The following is a 20,497-nucleotide window of genomic DNA, read 5'->3' as shown; positions in this document are numbered from 1 at the left end:
CCAATTTTTTCTATCCCTATCTGCACAATGCTAATGCTATGCTAATTTAACAGTAAATAACTATATTGTGTATCTGTAAATGGCCATGGACGAATCAATGATGTGAAAATTCGTCCATATCTTAAGAAAGAGTGTCTTTGTTGTGAAACAATAAACCCTCACACCAAACATGAATTTTTTTTTTGTGGGGGGGTGGGTCCCTTTTTTATTTAAATAGCTATAATTTTCAGTGTGGCGGTCAGGCTGGTCTCGGTCTCATTTCTTTTTGCTCTTCTTGTCCTTGGCCTTCTTCTTGCCGGCCTTCTGGGCGGCGTTGGCCTTGTTGTAGAGGTAGAGGCCCACCAGGCCCAGCAGCGTGGGTACGAGGCCTAGGCACAGCAGGGGGAAGACGTCGTTCACCAGCCTCTGCCACTGCGTCTGCTTGCTCAGGGACACCACCTCCACCTCGAACACCAGCGCCGCGTCACCTGGGGGGGGGGGGCACACAGCAGCAGCAGGGCAACGTTTAAGGGAGAGGGAGAGTGTGTGTGAGAGAGAGAGTGTAGTGTGTGTGAGAGGGAGTAGAGTGTGTGTGAGAGGGAGTAGAGTGTGTGTGTGTGTGTGTGTGTGAGAGAGAGGGTGTGTGTGAGAGAGTGTAGGGTGTGTATGTGAGAGAGTAGAGTGTGTGTGTGAGAGAGAGAGTGTGTGCGAGAGAGAGAGACTGTGTGTGGGAGAGAGAGAGTGTGTGTGTGAAAGAGAGATAGAGATAGAATGTGTGTGTGTTTATATGAGAGGGAGAGAGATAATGAGCATGTGTGTGTGAGGGGGAAAAATAGGGACTGTATGTGTATGCATGAGTGAGGCTAATGGGCAGAGTGATGTGTAACGTTTTTAACATGCGAGGATCCACCATAGCAGCTGGATCAGGACAGTACCGAGCCCTGATGTACTGTACTGTACCTAGACAGTACCGAGCCCTGATCTACTGTACTGTACCTAGACAGTACCGAGCCCTGATCTACTGTACCTAGACAGTACCGAGCCCTGATCTACTGTACCTAGACAGTACCGAGCCCTGATGTACTGTACCTAGACAGAACCGAGCCCTGATGTACCGTACCTAGACAGAACCGAGCCCTGATGTACTGTACCTAGACTGTACCGAGCCCTGATCTACTGTACCTAGACAGTACCGAGCCCTGATCTACTGTACCTAGACAGTACCGAGCCCTGATCTACTGTACCTAGACAGTACCGAGCCCTGATCTACTGTACCTAGACAGTACCGAGCCCTGATCTACTGTACCTAGACAGTACCGAGCCCTGATCTACTGTACCTAGACAGTACCGAGCCCTGATGTACTGTACTGTACCTAGACAGTACCGAGCCCTGATGTACTGTACCTAGACAGTACCGAGCCCTGATGCACTGTACCTAGACAGTACCGAGCCCTGATCTACCATACCTAGACAGTACCGAGCCCTGATGTACTGTACCTAGACAGTACCGAGCCCTGATCTACTGTACCTAGACAGTACCGAGCCCTGATGTACTGTACCTAGACAGTACCGAGCCCTGATCTACTGTACCTAGACAGTACCGAGCCCTGATGTACTGTACCTAGACAGTACCGAGCCCTGATCTACTGTACCTAGACAGTACCGAGCCCTGATCTACTGTACCTAGACAGTACCGAGCCCTGATCTACTGTACCTAGACAGTACCGAGCCCTGATCTACTGTACCTAGACAGTACCGAGCCCTGATCTACTGTACCTAGACAGTACCGAGCCCTGATGTACTGTACCTAGACAGTACCGAGCCCTGATGTACTGTACCTAGACAGTACCGAGCCCTGATCTACTGTACCTAGACAGTACCGAGCCCTGATGTACTGTACCTAGACAGTACCGAGCCCTGATGTACTATACCTAGACAGTACCGAGCCATGATCTGGCCAAAGGGTCAGGCCCAGGCAGGACCCAGTACACAGGGAACTGCTACATGGGGACCCATTTAAGTCCTCTACATTCATGCCCTTCACACAACAAGGATGGTGTGCAAGTTTGTGTGTGTGTATGTGTGTGAGGGTGTGCGTATGCATGTGAGTGAGTGTGTGAATGTGTGTTTGTGTGTGTGTGAGACTGTGTGTGTGTGTACGGTCTGCTTAAGTGCCGTGCACCATTCCACTGTCGTCTCCAGAAAGACATGACTGCAGGTGTTGCTATGGCTACCTGGTATGGTGGGCGGGTATCCTCTCTTCCCATAGGCCAAGTGTGGTGGAATGGTAGCCTTGATTTTTTGTCTAGAGGTTGGAGACAGACAGATGTCATTAGACAAACACTCGAGAGGCCGGCAGGCCGTGCTCATCCTGGGGAGCGAACAGTCCAACAACAAAACAAAACCTGTTTGCTTGACACACAGGTTGATACTTTTTTCTGTTCCTCTATCTAGGTTTCAAAGTTGTTCTCAACTTCCCAACAAAAACCTGATATGACATGCGTATTTAATGGATCAGTGAACAGCACAATACATACCCTTCACAGACTCCCAGCAAGCTCTGTTCTAGACCTGTCAGAACAACGAAAGGAGAAAAGCACATCAGAGAAAGGGGGGAGGGGGGTGTCTCCAAAGAAAGCATTAGTAGGGATAGACGCGCTCTACTTCAAAAAAATATAAATGCGTTTTCGGGTGCGAGTAAAAGAATGTTAACTATGAGTAGGATAAAACCGCACTCTCAAGCTTTTCTCATTAATATTAAGACCAGTTTATTTCCACAGACGCGTTTCGGCCTTAAGCCATCGTCAGTGTGTCCAAAGAAAGCATTACCTCTGCACTATTGGCATGTTAGATTAGATGCCCTTGAAGAGATTTCTGTGGTGCTTATTTCGCGACTCGTTTTTTGAGGTGGCCGTATACAGTGGCTCCATTATTAGCTTGTCGGACACACTGACACGGATGTTAGCTACAGGTACACTCAGATAGGCCCGTGCAGGTCAGGGAATTATCTGGCTCAAACCTGTTCCCTATCAGGGCTGGATGAGTTCCAAAACTCATGAAAGAACATTTCCTACATTTCCTACGTCCTACTTAATGCCGTCTTATTAAAGGTGGAAGCAGTGGTGCAGCTCTTAAATTGACCTGGGTTAGATTCCCGAACACTGCAGGCTCAGGCCCGTAGAGAATACCCCCGCAGCCCCCGCACATATATATATATATATTTTTTTACATTACATGGGATGCAATACAATAGGCTAGTTTAACCAATTCGAAGGTCACGACCATCTAGTTCATTAAACACAACTTTACTCATAACAATGCCTTTTAAGCATAAAAGTGGAAGTAGAAAAAGGCAAGAGAAACAGAGAGTCAAACAACACTTAGTTAATTGTGTACACACCCATCACTTCTGATATACCTAAGGTTATATCGATAACCATTATTTTTTTTTTGGGGGGGGGGGGGGGGGGGGCGCGCGTTCGGGACGGGGGGGGGGGCCTCAGGGTTATTCTGCAGGGGGGCCTCACACGTTTCCTTTACGGTACTGTGCAGGCTGTCTGTATGTCGCTTTGGATAAAAAGCGCCTGCTAAATACCAGGCCTTCACCTTTAAAGTTATTTAATCCCACACATTTGTGGAAGCATTCTGTGAGTTTTTGGCCATTAGATCGCTTGTAGTGTGAAGTTATTTTCAGCCGTGAATAATGACTACTTGTTGAACCATCTTACAAACAATTTTTTCTTCAAGAGCAATAGGTAAGTAGAACCCATCAAGAACATTTTTGGAGAGTTTCAGCCAGAAGAGAGGTCATGTGATTTTAAAGGTATTCTTCTCTCTCATCCCTTGTGACACCTTTAGTCCCGTCCAGTAGTCAGCACAAAGCACAAGGGGGAGAGAGATAAGCTGTGTCACTGACTACCTTCAATCAAATACTGTGGCCCCTGCACCGGGTCACCCAACTAGGTCATACCTGAGATAACCGTTCTCTTCCCCAGCTCCACAAGCAGGGGGTCCCGGGACAGAGAGGAGTCGATCACCTTTCCGTCCATCAATCTCCCCTGCACAGCACAGCAAAAAACACTATTAAGAGACAGATATGTGTTGAAGAAATCATTGTGTCAATCTGTTTCTTTCTTTTTTGAGGGGAGGAAGGGGTGTGCTAACTTAACAACAGTGGTGGAAAGTTGCTAAGTATACATTTACCTAAGTACTGTATTTAAGTACAAGGTACTTGCACTTTACGCGAGTATTCCATGTTATGCTTCTTTATACCTTCACTCCCCTACATTTATTTGACAGCTTTAGTTACTAGTTTTAGTTACAATATGAAGATTTTACACAATGGATATTACAACAAGGTTTTAAAATGTTCAAATGTAGATTGTTAAACATTAAACCAGTGCTGCCCTACTGTTTTGGCTTCTGATGTCTTACAAAAACCAGTGTAGTCTGGGTGACATTTCAGATGTTTATGAGTCGTTAACAGCCGCACCAAAAAGTGATTTTTCCCACTAAACTTCTCCCATGGTTACGTTTCAATAAATGTTCAAATTATGCAATATCTCACCAGAAAATAATTTATCTGGAAGATGAGATAAAGATTGATCTGATGTCCCTGTATTGAAAACTGTACGTATATAAAGTAATTCAAACTAGCTCCACCTCCAGCATCTACAACAGTAATATTCTGCTCACACATTGGTGCTTCAGTATTAATCATCTAATGATGTCATACATAATAATATATCAGTCAGAGGGACTAAACCAGTACTTCTACTCTGATACTTTAATTTGGCTGCTATTATGAATGTACTTTAACTTAAGTAGGGTTTTTCATGTGGTATTTTTAAATGGCTGTATTGGTACTTTTACTTAAGGGCTCTGAATACTTCTTCCACCACTGCTCTAGAAAATAATAAAAGGGGGTCTTTAACGTAGGCCAGGCTATTAGCAAGGAGTGACGAAAGCCCATCTGATAAATAAATGGATTTCTATTGTAGGCTGTATCTGACTACAGCGTATCACGATAAAGCTGAAATGTAGGTGAACTGCCCCAGCTAAAACCAAATGCTGACGTGTTGCTCCACCTCTAGTCGGCAAAGCAGAATTTCTTGCACACGTAATGCGTGAACCCATCACTCGGGGTTGCGTGCATATGTTGGCCAGCTCCAATGTGTTGCCTATGACGAGGACCATGTAGCTGGACAGTAACCTATCTGAACAGCCGATTTTTGTATTTGAAAAGCAGAGCTACATCGCCACTGACGGGGCTTGGAAGTGCACTGGACGAATTACACCGGTGACTAGAAACACAGCCCACATGTTGAATGAAGGGGTCGTTTTGCCTTTGTTGTTGAAAATGCCACATAAACAACATCCCGAATACACCATAACGCACATCTGCACCAAGCAGCGGTCTGCTCCTCTGCACATAAGCTATGAATGTAATGTAACGCTGTCTTCATGGCAGAATTTAACGATGGCTTCAACAAGACTGAAGTCCACTGGGCGGTGCCTGCTTGCAACCGAAAATAAAAGCGTTTGATATTTTGATTGACCGTCTAACCGTCCTTTCTCTTACCGTGTAGTGAATCTGCAGTGTGTCCCCCATCTCTGACGTTATATCGCAAGTTTCAGGGTTCACCTTTTAAGAAGGAAGAAAACAGTCACAACCTCAGAAACAATGAATTAATAAATATAATGATATATCATTAACAATAAGAATTAAAGGAGAGCGTAAGGTAAGATCAGCCAATCTGTGCAAGTATTGGCTTTAATTTCAACAGATAAAGACATTGTGAAGGGTGAAATCTCGATGAGCGTAGGCTAATGTTAGTTGGTGACACTGTTTCCACCGCGGAGTAAGAATGTAACAACCACGTTTACAGTCACTGGCTACGTGTCTTTTGCAGACGAGGTCCAGCGAGATTCTCGAAAAACTTGACAGAAGAAACTCACCACGGTTTCCACAGTTAACTCTTCGACAACATTTTGAAACACCTCTTCCTCTTGCGCTGCAACCAACGCCAATGCAACAAGCAAGACTTGGCAAACGCAAGTTCGAACTTTCATTCTAACTAAATTAAGACTCACTAAACTGCTGCTGTAACTTCCGTAAGATTGCTCTCTCTTTGTGCACGACGAGATGCTAACGTAACCACCCGTCGACTGGACTGCGGTAGTGGTCGACGCAAAGCTGAGGTTAAATAGTATCCGGCTGGACGCCAGCTAATGCTGATGTGTTATTACAGTGGTGATAACGGGGCAGCTGACCCGCGCGTACTACTGTCCCAACACCTGGGTTCCCCCGAATCCCCGCCTCACACATTCCGGCAGCATCACTCAAGCCCCTCCCAACTGTGTGACGTTGGCGTGCGATTGTAGTTTCTCCCAGTGAGCGGCAGCCACGGGCCATTTTTTATCATGTTTGGCGAGGGAATGTCGAGTCAAAAACACGGTACCATTGGGGGCGGGCGGGGTCAAATCAGGGTAATTGCCTGGGCCCCCGAGCTGGAGGGGGCCCCCCCATGGACAGGTAAACATGTTATTCAACAACACCCCCAATTCTGTGAGAATACTCTTGAAATCTATGATTCGGTGCAAGGGACTACAATGACATGTCCAGAAACCCTACAGGATCCCCATTAGCTTGCTAAGAGCTTCATAACTAGGCTACAGCACACACAACTACTTGTACTTGCCATACACTCGAAAGAAAGGGATATGATGGGAAAATGAAAAACAAGAGTGGTTAGTGAATATCTGTTGTGTTGACTGAAGTAGGTGTGGCAACTCAAAAGCGTCTGCTAAATAACTAAGTATAAATTTAAACTGTTTATTTTGTCCCTGCAGATAAATGGGTTGTCCATTCTAACAACAACCGGCAGTACTTTAATAATAATGAGTGTGTATGCTATTTATCTTGCTAGGTGTTATGTAAGGAGTTTGCATTAGGCTACTGTTTAGGCTGCTATGGTTATTTCCTAGGCTGTTATCTGTTTTTGATAACAGGTTTTGACATTGTGTGTAATATATTTGTTCAGGTTTGACCATGTACAAATCTTAAGCATAACCTAGGATGTAGCCATATGCTGTGGATAAAGAATTTCAGAAAGATATTCCAAATAGGCCCAGTAGTTGGATGTGAACTGTGCTGGCATTGTTCTCTCCAAACCAACAGAAATAAGATATGTTTTCAAAGCAGGTGGGAAAAAAACAACTATGCTCTTTTCCTTGAAGTTTCTTAAGATGTACAAGTAGTTGTGTGTGCTGCAGTTATGAAGCTCTTAGCAAGCTAATGGGGATCCTGTAGGGTTTCTGGATGCCCACCCGCAGATGTCCTTGCTGCGCTTGGTGGTAATGTGCTGTTCTCCATTATGGGTTTAATGTCAGTGTGCTGAAGGACACTGCACTCTCATCCCCTCTAGGCCTGCACGAGTATAACCGCCTTCCTCTGGGTCTTTGTAATACCCCTGGTACTTTTTATTTAATTTTGTATTGATTTATTCTTTGTATTGAAAACTGTTCTTTACTCGAGAGGCCGCTTTTTTGTGCTGACGGGTGGTTCTTAGCGGTTGCGCTAAAGTAAAGGAGTGAATAGGCCTGTGCAGAAGAGACTGCTCTGTTCCCAGGACTGGTCCCCTGAGTGTACAAAGGCTTTTAAGAATCTTGAGTCTGTACTGATGAATAGTGTGCCTTGAGCTCACCCAGATTTCAGCTGGCTTTTTTCTCTTGTCTGTCTGTTGATGGTCTTGAGGTCTGTTCTGTCTCAGGTACTCAAAGAGGAACATTGTGTCACACAATAGACAAAAAACATTGAAAAACAAAAAAACATTGTGTTACAATAGACATCAGAGAGATCAGAGAAATCAGATCAGATCAGAGAGATGGCAGAGAATAGAGGAAGGAGAAGTTGTGCAGCATGACTCATGAGAGGTCCTTGGCCGCCTAGGACTACAGAAGCAGACCTAAGGATGGTGCACGCTGGGTTAAACCTACAGAAGCAGACCTAAGGATGGTGCACGCTGGGTTAAACCTACAGAAGCAGACCTAAGGATGGTGCACGCTGGGTTAAACCTACAGAAGCAGACCTAAGGATGGTGCACGCTGGGTTAAACCTACAGAAGCAGACCTAAGGATGGTGCACGCTGGGTTTAACCTACAGAAGCAGACCTAAGGATGGTGCACGCTGGGTTAAACCTACAGAAGCAGACCTATATGGTTCATTTTGGTCCAACACCACCACAAGGATGGTCTGAAACTGACTATACTAACTATGACTAGCAGGCCAGTCGCAGAGAGGCAACAGCAAATAATGACCCACATGTTGCTTTGCCCTAAACAAATCCCTTCGTCTATACTCTGTCATCCAAATACTAAACCGGAAATAAAATCACCTATAAATATAACTTTGAAGGCCAGTAAATGTGTTCGTGTTTAAGTTTTGTCAAGAGAATTAATTGTGCATTTTTTGGGGGATGTGTCTCAGCCATCCGTTACACATTTATTGGTCGTTCATTGTTAGCTATAGCTTATTCTGGCTGCATATCCATTGTGCGTATGGGAGCAGAATCCTCCTATGAAGCCACTGAAATTGCACAGAACCGAGCTGACCTCTCCTTTAGACTGCAAAGGGGATGACTCCTATACTATTCATATTTTTCTTCAGTACAACTTTAATGGAATTTCCCTGAATAAGTGAACTAGTATTAGTCCTAGGACTACAACAGATAGAATTAGTCTTTGGCTTTTCTATTTCTATACCTTGAAATAAGCTGTCAAAACATTATCCACTGGAAATTAATTTAGGATGTTACTCATGTGGTTGTCATGTATCTTTGTGCAAGTGGTTTCATAACAATTGAATGACAGGAAGTGTCAGTTCCTATGCATGTTGCTAGGGGTATTTCCACTTACACATCACAAAGTTTACAGTTGGTTTTATCCAAACTTGATCTTCTGTCAAAATGAGGCAAAAAGAAAAAAAAAGTTAATCAAGTCACGACTTTTACAGGTTATAGGGACAAAGTGGCTCTTTGTGACTCAGGACATTATGTTGAAGAGGAGCCTTGGATTGTTTTTATTTTTATCAGTAAGTGAGGGATAGTAAGCTGATATGGCATCAAAGAGTGCCTTTTTGTAGTAAACAAATCTTTCCACACCAGGTGAAACACTTCAAGTTTAGAAGTGTAACATTTTCCTTCAAGTCTTCATGTGCTTTGTGTACAGTTCGTACTCAAGTCTGCGCAGTATACCATGGTTCTGGCCTATTCTGTTTCTGTTCTTATTTTATCTTTAAGCGGTGCAAATTAATCTAGTGTTGAGTGTAGTACATGTATGACACTGCTGGTAGTAGTAGGTCGACGTGGGTTGGGTTCATGGGAGAGCCTTCTACTGCACCTGAGCTCAGAACCGGAGCCAGCGCAGATGTCGGTGCAAGGATATCCTCCATCACCATTAGGCACAGATGAAAATAAAGTATGCAGTACTGCAGACCCAGGTGGCTGGCAGTACTACAGACCCAGGTGGCTGGCAGTACTACAGACCCAGGTGGCTTGCAGTACTACAGACCCAGGTGGCTTGCAGTACTACAGACCCAGGTGGCTTGCAGTACTACAGACCCAGGTGGCTGGCAGTACTACAGACATTAACAGGCAGAAAGTGGTGGTGACTCTACAGGCATTAACAGTGGACTGCAGCGCTGAATCCTGACATCATGTGCTGACCCAGGCTAAGCTGAAAAGACACCTATAAATCTGCCCATGCAGTCCCCAGGTGGCTTGCAGTACAACAGAGTAAAACAGTCCCCCGTTGAAGTAACGGGTGGCATCACTGAATTTGGGCTTCAATCTGTATGGGACAGCCATCAATCTCTCCCAAAAGCCCTCTGGAAAGCCCTGTGATTGGCCAGCCCTGCCAAAAAAACCTTCACACATAGTCTTTCTTTCCTCTTGCGTGGCTAGAAAACGTATGATGTGGCTGCAGAGGTGCTTGATAGAGTTTATAACCTCCCTAGTGGAGGTGCAAGATAGAGTTTATAACCTCCCTAGTGGAGGGGCAAGATGGAGTTTATAACCTCCCTAGCGGAGTTGAGGAGTGAGGTTATAACCTACCTAGTGGAGGTTCAGGAGTGAGTTTATAACCTCCCTAGCGGTGGTGCAGGAGAGAGTTTATAACCTCCCTAGCGGAGGTGCAAGAGGGAGTTTATAACCTCCCTAGTGGAGGTGCAAGAGGGAGTTTATAACCTCCCTAGTGGAGGTGCAAGAGGGAGTTTATAACCTCCCTAGTGGAGTGAAACTTTGGCCTAAAGTGAACTCCACACCCACAAATGTACTAAATTCCCCACAAATGTACTAACTTCCCTTCAGAGATACTTCCCACAAACAGTTGCCAACCACAAACATAATAACTCATTTACCACAAATGTATAATCATACACATAATAATCACTATATGTTTGCAGGATATTATGCTTGTGGGAAGGTCATTTTGTGTTACATCCAATGTAATTTAACACTAATATAGCAAAATTCTGCCTGTTAAATCAGTATGTAAAAGTATGTAAGTGAAATCTTTTTTCATCTAATGAAATTTCCTCAAAATATAATCCTTTCTCATTTCATTTTTGGATCGCCTTGGTGTTGTGTGTTCTGTGTTCACATTATTCATCATTCCTCTATTGAGACAGGATTGTTCGGCTTCCGCAAGATTGGAAAGATTACCACCAGTAAGGGAGTTCAGCCTGAAAATGACTATATATACAGTACTGTGCAAAAGTTTTAGGCAGGTGTGAAAAAATGCTGTAAACTAAGAATGCTTTCAAAAATGGAAGTGTTAACAGTTTATTTTCATCAATTCTTCATAAATTAACAAAATGCAGTGAAGGAACAGAAGAAAATTCTAAATTAAATCAATATTTGGTGTGACCACCCTTTGCCTTCAAAATAGCATCAATTCCTCCAGATACACTTGCGCAGTTTTTGAAGGAACACGGCTGGTAAATTGTTCCAAACATCTTAAAGAACTAACCACAGATCTTCTGTGGATGTAGGCTTCCTAAAATTCTTCTGTCTCTTCATGTAAACCCAGACAGACTCGATGATGTAGAGATTAGGGCTCTGTGGGGGTCATACCATCACTTGCAGGACTTTCTGTTCTTCTTTAAGCTGAAGATAGTTGTTAATGACATTGGCTGTATGTTTGGGGTTATGTTCCTGCTGCAGAATACATTTGGTGCCAATCATACGCTTCCCTGATGGTATTGCATGATGGATTAGTATCTGCCTGTATTTCTCAGCATTGAGGACACCATTCATCCTGACCAAATCTCCAACTCCACTTGCAGAAATGCAGCCCCAAACTGGAAAGGAACCTCTACCATGCTTCACTGTTGCCTGCAGACTCTCATTATTGTACCTCTCTCCAGCCTCCAGCGAACAAACTGCCTTCTTCTACAGCCAAATATTTCTAATTTTGACTCATCAGTCCAGAGCACCTTCTGCCATGTTTCTGCACCCTAGTTTCTATGTTTACGTGCTTAGTTCAGTCACTTGGCCTTGTTTCCTTGTCGGGGTAGAGCTTTTTGGCTGCAACTCTTCCATGAAGACCACTTCTGGCCAGACTTCCCCGGACAGTAAATGTCTGTACCTGGGTACCACTGGTTTCTGCCAGTTCTGAGCTGATGCCACTGCTTGAAATCTTCCGATTTCGAAGGTAAATAAGCTTGATGTGTTTTTCATCAGCTGCATTAAGTTTCCTTGGCTGAACACTGCGTCTACGATCCTCAACGTCTTCTTCAAAAGAGCTGGAACTGCACATTTTGAAACCCCTGTCTGCTTTGAAATCTTTGTCTGGGAGAGACCCTGCTGATGCAGTATAACTACGTTGTGTGTTGTTGCTGTGCTCAGTCTTACCATGTAAATGGATAAAAAATAAACATTTATTGTTTACATTTTTCAAAGCATTCTTAGTTCATAGCATTTTTTCACACCTGCCTAAAACTTTTGCACAGTACTGTATATTATATTATAAAATTGGGGGGGGGGGGGGGGGGGGGGCTTCTGGTTGCAACAAATACCTCCTATGGTGGGTCCTGAGGACTGAAGTTGGGAAACCCTACGTCAGTAACAAAAATGACCAACTGGGGGAGCTAGCTAGCAACAAAAGAAAATCACAAGTTAAAACAGTCATTCATTCGTCAGGCAGTCATTGCCCAGGTCGTGTCTTACGAAGTCCTCACGTTCGACGGGTTTTGTTGGCGTATTGTAAAGAAATATGCCAGGTTTAAAGCAGAGAGAGGGAGTTCAGACTCCAGCATTTTTGCTCGTTTTACTTGTCTTTTTCCAACTCTTGCAAGTATGTGAAATATAAATGGTTGGTAAAGTACAAATCAACATTAACGCAAACTACATTATGCTATACTGACAAAGTAGATGAATGGAAATGGACATTACACCATGCACTGCTAAATACAGTTCACGGGGCCAAATGGAAACGATGCAGGACACGTACACTATGTGACACAGTTATTTTAGAGTAAAGGTTTTGGCTTTTGGAAATGTGTTATGAGCAACCATGACAACCACTGCTTCAGTTTCCTGTAGTCCAATTTGGTATGGCCACATACTTTACACATGCATGTTAATGCTTGCTGTACATTTCACTGAGACAACATTTGTGCTAAAATTGTGTTGACGGCTTTACACAAAACCATTAGTTTCTGTCAACTGCTTTGCAAAAACATACTCATTGTCACTGTCAAGCTATTGACAGTGCTAGTCTTTCTCTTGTTATCTTGTTTTCATGTTGTGTCAGTGCTCTTGTTTTGCTGGGTCATTTGATAAGATGTTCTCCATGCCATCATCTCCTGACTTTAATCTTATGTTATGTGGTCATGAGGCTAACTACAAATGTTTGATAATGAATAGCCCTGCATCAGTACTACCAGGCTACAGCATGTTAGGCTTAGGCTAACCCTTACCACCTTATACTTTACAATGTTGAAATCAATGTGCTTCTCATTTTGTACTATCTACTATCTTTGGAGGTTTTTCTAACCTTTCCCCCCGAAAATGATAGTGAGGAGACAGGAAGTGAAAGGGGACAGAGGAAGCAGTACAAGATAGGTGTTTGAAACAAAAGGTAGAGAGACCCAACAACAAATCCATACCGCAGGTTAAAAAAAACAGAGGACAATGACATGGAAAACCTTATAAGCAAACATAGCAGCATGACGACAAGAGTAACGACATAAATGACAATAACGACGATGGAATATGTATGGTAAAAAGCAGGTGACATAAACACAAGGTTTGTGCAAATCAGTCAACATAATTATGGCACCGATGGCACCTCATATTTCCCTGTATGCAGACATGCTTGGCAGTTCCTTGAAACCGCAAGGCCAGCTGTTCATAGATAAAGAACTATTTCTTGTTCAGTTCTTTGTGTATTATCTTCTGAGTTCCACAGAGGGATTGCAGTAGGTATTTCTGTTGTTGGCTTGTGTTATCTTAAGATCACAATTGATTTGTTCTTGTGATATTATGAGATTAGAATTTACACGTGTAAATAGCGTGTTATGTGAAATTATAGAGATTAACTATAACTAGCCTTAAATTTAAATCAATAAATATGACTATATAAACAAAAAACAAAATCTAGTAACAATTAACTTCAAGACACAGGGAGAATAACTTTTTATAAAATGTTAACAATAATTATAGTTATGGTAAGTTAAAGCCTACATAATTATAAATAAGAAGGTGTAAAGTATTTGGAGACATCCATCAAAACAGTTCATAAGTGCATTGAATCTGATTTGAAGTTGGTCTCAATGCTGTGAATTTAGTCTAGGCCAGACATATGTTTACCTACTAAAAAACCCAGGCCTAGGCTACTCCTCTGTGTCTGCTAGTTCAGTGTACCCTAGGGTTCAATCTAAATTCAAGGTAAATTCTCTCTCTCTCTCTCTCTCTCTCTCTCTCTCTCTCTCTCTCCCTCTCTACCAACTCAGTTACACACACACACACACACACACACTCGGAAATAAGTACGATGCACATGATTGCAGTTTATTTTGATGTTAAATGGTCGCCGTTATACGCCGTTTGTGATGGTAGAACATATGGTTAAATAAATTATGACTATTACCAGTTTACACACGACGCTTAGCGGCGACAGGTTTTTCGGGGTTGTGTTATGTCTATGGATTGGCCAAACACTCCTGGAAGCCCAAGTCTGGCACTGACGTAATCCTGTCTGCTCGGAAGCCCCTCCCGCAGACTATCGCTGCCGACTTGGACTTGACTGAGGTAACCCAGTCGCAGTAACCCAACGGCCAGACAGACAGAATATAGCACAAGCTGCCTGCAGAGAAACAACGGCGTACTCGAGTACCGAGGGCCAACTGCGGCCCGGGGTTGGGTAGAAAAGTCAAACTAAACACACGATATTCCTCGGACCTTCGGTGTGTCTGGTGAAGAACCAACCTCGACGGCGACTTTTATCCATGTTTCAGTGAGAGCGTTATACTGAAACGTTACTTTGCGTTAACTATTTCAGTTGTTTAACGTTACTTCCTAACGCCAGTTTCTCAGATTTAAATGTTTAACTCTATGGGTTTGATCAACGATACAACGGGCATCCACACGAATGTGTCTTGTTCCTGTAACTGCAAGCACTCGACTTCTTTCCAGAGTACGGATATCAGTAAGTACACTTTCTTGGGCTTTTCTCGAAGGATAACGTTTATGTCGCTAGCATCATTTACAAATGTTAATGATATTCCTTTGGTGAGCTAACTCTGCTAAGTTTGCTATCCTAGCATTATCACTCAGTGCTTTTAGGTCACTGACTCGTCTCGTTAGCGATAGCCGTGTTCAAGGCTGTCTGACTCAGTTTTGTTTCTGTTTGCATAGCAGTATTTTTTCCTTGTAGCGTCTGTCTGTCCATTTGTTGGTCCAAACCTACCTCAGCACACAGTTTACGAACAAACTTGACAGTGGAATTTTCAACACGAGTTATATTTTCCAAACAGCCTAGGTTTTTTTTCGTTCATACTGTCAGACTAGCTGACTCTTTTGGGGACGTGTCTTGTGATGGTCATCACAATAAAATCATCAGAGAAGCAGGCGGTTTGGTCTCGTTTAGGCTCTGAAGTGTTTAGTCTTCAATTTGACCTGTTGTCTTTTTACTTGAATTACACCGGCGTAGACGGACAACTTTTGACCCAGGGTAACATGTTTCCTTAGTTGAATTAGGGGAGGAGCTTTTATAGTCTAGTTTACTGACATTGACTTGCATATGAAATGATTACTGGTGAAATTGACGTTGTAGAAATCCGAGGAATCACATAAGACCTCACACTTAAACAATACCCGCTTTGCAAACAATAGTTTACCAAAGAATGACTTACAGGTTAGACAGGTGATTAAGTTGGTTTAACTTTATTAAACATCAGCTTCATCCTTATAGAGTAATCGCCTGTGACCTGACTCTTTGTAGAGAAATAGACTTTGGTAGGCTTTAGATACAGGCCTGTTGTGTATGCTAGTATCTGGCATTGTGTGAGGGCTTTCCGTCTGACAGTCAGAAATGAGTCATGTTGTGTCTGGCCATGGAGGGATAAAAAGGGATTTTAGAAATTATATATTTTTTCAGTCTACCGTAGCACTGACGAGACTCCTCCTTCACAAAAAAGAAAGAAAAACTTGTTCTCTCATGAACACGTCTGTTAAAAAAAAAAAATCCTTAACATCAACAAGGGAATAGTCCAAGATTACCTGAATGTTACACAGACACAGTCTTTATTTTTTTCTGTCTGTCTGTCTGCCTGTCTGTCTGTCAGTCACAGTCACCCCTATACCCTTATCATGGTGTTGTGGTATTGTCTGGTTGCTGCTGTCCCTGTGTCTCCAGGCTCTTCTCTCCACCCCTGTGTCTCCCTCACTTGCCCTCTCATCTCTGATGTTGTAGTATCACTTGGCTGATGTTCGGTCAGGGTTGGGTACACTGAGAAGATTCAGGCTGATTGTTCCAGACTGTTTGTTAGTGCTGTAGTGTGTGCGATGAGGACTATGATATTCAGTTCAGTTCATGTTCAGTTTATTGTGTGTGTGTGTGTGTGTGTGTGTGTGTGTGTGTGTGTGTGTGTGTGTGTGTGTGTGTTTGTGTGTTTGGTGTATATTTTCCAGCAGCAATAGTTGCAATTGGTGTGGCTTACAGAACTGTTCTGAGTTGGCTGTATAATATATGAGTAACATACTTATAATGTATTATGCTACATACCATAACCATTCATTGTATGTCGCTTCACATTTACCTTGACATTGCCGTACATAGGTTGTGTGTGTGTGTGTGTGTGTGTGTGTGTGTGTGTGTGTGTGTGTGTGTGTGTGTGTGTGTGTGTGTGTGTGTGTGTGTGTGTGTGTGTCAGTGGGCATGATTGGGCATGTGGAGCTGTTGTTCGAAGTCATGATAGTGGGGCATTTTAGTCATCATGTTCATGTTGACGTGTAGACGAGACTGCCGCTCTGTGTGTTTCCGAGGAAGCCATGATATCATGGGTGGCATCATCATGCTGGCATGTGCTCAGACAGTAAGCAGGTACCTCCGGCTGTGGAGCGAAGGATCCCTCCCCGTCACGCTCGGGGCAACTGTAAAGGGAAAATAACTCGTATCAGGGTGGTGTTTGTGATTGTGTGCATTTGTGACTTTTGTCTTTGGATCTCTATCACCAGACTGGTCAGACACACACTCAGACAAACACACACATTACCATAGTCCCACAGGGACATGGTAGACGCACACACACACACACACACACACACACACACAAACATGCTTGGGGCAAATGTAAAGGGAAAATAACTCGTATCAGACCTGAGTTGAGGTGCATTATAATCGCACAGGGATATTCAAAGCATGATTGTGGTTATGAAGCCCAGACCACAATGTGAATGCCAGGAATTTCATAATAGTTATCATAACATAGCAAAGCAAATGTTTATTATTCTAGTTAAGGTACTGTTTAGATTCTTCCCTGTTGTAACCCTGTCATTGAACAGAATCTCACAGTGTGTTATGAGCACACAAAGAATCACCAGCATAAGAAATAGGGGCATGTTAACCCTACTTTCAATTGGGTGAATGTCTGCCATGTCTGACAGATGTTGTGGCTATATGTGTGTGTACAGAAAAGAGAGCGATTGTTTGTCTGTATATGAATGAGTACGGATACGTGTGTGGGGGTGGGGGGGTGGTGGTGTCTGTGATTCTGTGCATTTGTGACTTTTGTCTTTGGATCTCTATCACCAGACTGGTCAGACACACACTCAGACAAACACACACATTACCATAGTCCCACAGGGACATGGTAGACGCAAACACACACACACACACACACACACACACACACACAAACACGCTTGGGGCAGACCGAGTTGAGGTGCATTATAATCGCACAGGGATATTCAAAGCATGATTGAGGTTATGAAGCCCAGACCACAATGTGAATACCAGGCATTTTATAATAGCTATCATAACATAGCAAAGCAAATGTTTATTATTCTAATTAAGGTACTGTTTAGATTCTTCCCTGTTGTAACCCTGTCATTGAACAGAATCTCAGTGTGTTATGAGCACACAAAGAATCACCAGCATAAGAAATAGGGGCATGTCAACCCTACTTTCAATTGGGTGAATGTCTGCCATGTCTGACAGATGTGTGCAGAAAAAAGAAAGATTGTTTGTCTGTATATGAATGAGTACGGATACGTGTGTGGGGGTGAGGGGTGGTGGTGTCTGTCATTCTGTGCATTTGTGACTTTTGTCTTTGGATCTCTATCACCAGACTGGTCAGACACACACTCAGACAAACACACACATTACCATAGTCCCACAGGGACATGGTAGACGCACACAAACACACACACACACACACACACACACACACACACACACCCTCAGTGACTGGCTGGGAACACCCTCACGGATGAAAGACAAAGACAACATGCAGCCTTATTCACTAATAAGCACTTAGAGCTCACAAAGCCAGAGTGTTTGCAGGCAAAGGTGAGGGATGGACACTTGGGCAATAATGCACAAGAAACCGTGTTGAGAACATACCAAGGCAGTTGTGTAGTTTGCACAATACGAAGTTGCCCTGAAACTCTCCTAGCCGTAGCAACCCAAGCAAGGACACAATGGTGGAACTAGCGGAGTTTGGTCTACGACAGTGCTCCATGGAACACTGGGTTATAGCTATTGTGTTATTGTAGAACTCAACACATTCCACTCGGGAATTCTATAGAGTTCTTATGTTACAAACGTTCCTTAAAGCTATGATTTGCTACAGGAACCTAAACCCTACAGGAACCTAAACCCCAAGCGTGGTTTGATCAAACAAGCCCGCTCTTAAAAGAAGAACTAGGTCCTAAGTGGAAGTCTTTGTTGATGGACAAGCAAATGAAGTGTTCTTCTGCAAAGCAGTTTGGTTCCTGACGTTTCCCATCCTCCGTCAGGCCCCAGATCCCCCCAGTGAAGCACCAGCTGCCTTCAGTGTGTGTCAGCTGATCAGCCTCCGTCTGTTTCCCTTTTACGCCACACACCATAGAGGACTGATTCTGCCGTCCCCATCCAGACCGACCCCCTTCCCCCTCACCACACACACACACACACACACACACACACACACACCCACATGAAGTCTTTCCTACCCCCACCAGACATGCAGTGACAGCCAGAGTGACTGATGGAGAGTATGTGAATATGTATGGGTGTGGGTATGGGTGTGTGTTTTAAATGGGAGGTAGGGTGGGGGAGATGTGGTCTGTGCCAACTGGCTGGGTTCTGGAGGGGCATTCCCATGCCATTGCTACCCCCCTACTCACCCACCCACACCCACACCCCCCCACACACACATCCATACACACATATTCACACACACACACACACCCTTCCATTCTCACCCTATACACACCCAGGGTATGTAACCACACTGCCGTCATCACCACCAGTGATTTCCTTGGCTCAAAGAAAAATGAACAACACCAGTGCCGCACACACAAACATGCCGAAAAGTATGCACACAGACACAGACACACACATAAACATACACATGCACATGTACTAACTTGTACGTACACACACAGTCACTTACACCCCTGTTCATTTAACAAGACGGGCAGTCATATACAAATACACACGCCTATAATGAGTATAGGTAGCATGGACACAGTACACAGAGAGTAAAGTGTACACATAGACACACACATATACACTAATGCCTATACTTATTCTAATAAACCTAAACATGCTTGCACACAGGCACTCATACACATACAGTGAATGTCAAAGGAATCCGCGTAGACACACTGACTTGTACATAAAACACACACACACACACACACACACACACACACACACACACACACACACACACACGGGGACTGAACTCAATTTGTGTTCTGATATATACGCCTATGCAGACATACACACATGCCCGATGAATAGGGGAGATTGTCTTAACATTATGCAGATGTATGTTAAAGGGCACTTTGCATATGAAACAGAGTCGGCCATGTATCTGCGTGGCACAGAAGGCAGGTCACAGTGGGGTCATGGTGGGCTTGTCTCCTGGCAACCTCTCCCATGGGTGAAGGTCGCAGTTGAAAGGTCAGAGGTCATGCTTATAGATGAGGGGCTCATTGTCATAAAGGCAGGATTGAGCAGAGTGTGTGTGTGTGTGTGGGGGGGAGACAAAAGATCTGGCTACAACTCTAACTCTCCCACTAACGCGCACACACACACACACACAAACAGAAGAGCCAGACGTAATAAAAGTTGAAACCCAGGATGTGTGTGTCAGACTGGAAGAGCGCTGACTCATGGCTGGACAGTGTGCTGCTGGCATTAGGAGCTTACACACACACACACACACACACACACAAAATGATTCAGGTTAGTGTACCAGGAGCTTACTTAGAAAGTAAAACGTGTGCACACACACACACACACACACATACACACACACACAGTATAACATGATATATAAGTGAGGTAATCAAGAGTTGTACGCTAGCTAACTATGAGGTTGGCTTACTGAAATAACTCAGGCTGGTTTAATTCCTTCTTTTGACAAATACAACTTTTTTATGTATTCATCAATTCATTTATTTGTGTATGCGAAGTCTTTCAGAAGCCTCTGTCCTGGTGAGGTTTTTCAGGGGATAAATGGAGTTGTTTAAGGGCTGCAGTCGTCCAGGGTTAGGGGAGATTTGTGTCAGACAGACAGTAGGCCAAATCGGCTCCCTCGCCAAGGCTTTGGACTGTCAGGGATTTGATCGTCAAAGACTACAGGCCAGAGTTTTCCGTTAGCATTCATTCATTCATTGCGAGGCCCTTTTATTCCATGCTACCACGCTCTCCATGAAGTGCAAGTGAGAAATAGATTTGATCATCATCATCCTGACCTTATCAAAGCAGCATTAGGGAGTTTTGGTCAAAACACCAGCAGGAT

The 20,497-nt window shown here is 43.8% G+C and overlaps 2 protein-coding genes across 2 annotated transcripts in view; one reads left to right on the top strand and one right to left on the bottom strand.

Moving 5' to 3' along the window:
- Positions 1-255: 255 nt before the first annotated feature.
- fkbp11 (FKBP prolyl isomerase 11) lies at positions 256-6,074 on the bottom strand (the record flags this gene model as incomplete). Its single annotated transcript, XM_080846212.1, has 6 exons — positions 5,938-6,074; positions 5,561-5,623; positions 3,950-4,037; positions 2,517-2,550; positions 2,214-2,284; positions 256-467 (listed from the first exon to the last, which is right to left on the bottom strand). Exons 1-6 carry the CDS (start codon positions 6,049-6,051, stop codon positions 256-258), a joined length of 582 nt encoding a protein of 193 aa, XP_080702338.1. The 5' UTR covers positions 6,052-6,074.
- Positions 6,075-14,417: 8,343 nt separating this feature from the next.
- Positions 14,418-20,497, top strand: part of pmepa1 (prostate transmembrane protein, androgen induced 1) — a gene marked incomplete at its 3' end in the record, with an annotated part of 27,012 nt that continues 20,932 nt past the window's right edge. The window contains exon 1 of the mRNA XM_080846198.1: positions 14,418-14,688. Coding sequence (XP_080702324.1) covers positions 14,583-14,688 — 106 coding nt within the window. The 5' untranslated portion in view covers positions 14,418-14,582. The remainder of the gene's footprint in view (positions 14,689-20,497) is intronic.

This window comes from Sprattus sprattus (assembly GCF_963457725.1).
Source record: "Sprattus sprattus genome assembly, chromosome: 10".
Lineage (NCBI taxonomy): Eukaryota > Metazoa > Chordata > Actinopteri > Clupeiformes > Clupeidae > Sprattus > Sprattus sprattus.
The sequence above is the reverse complement of the archived record's forward strand: the minus strand, read 5'-3'. Positions and strand labels throughout refer to the sequence as shown.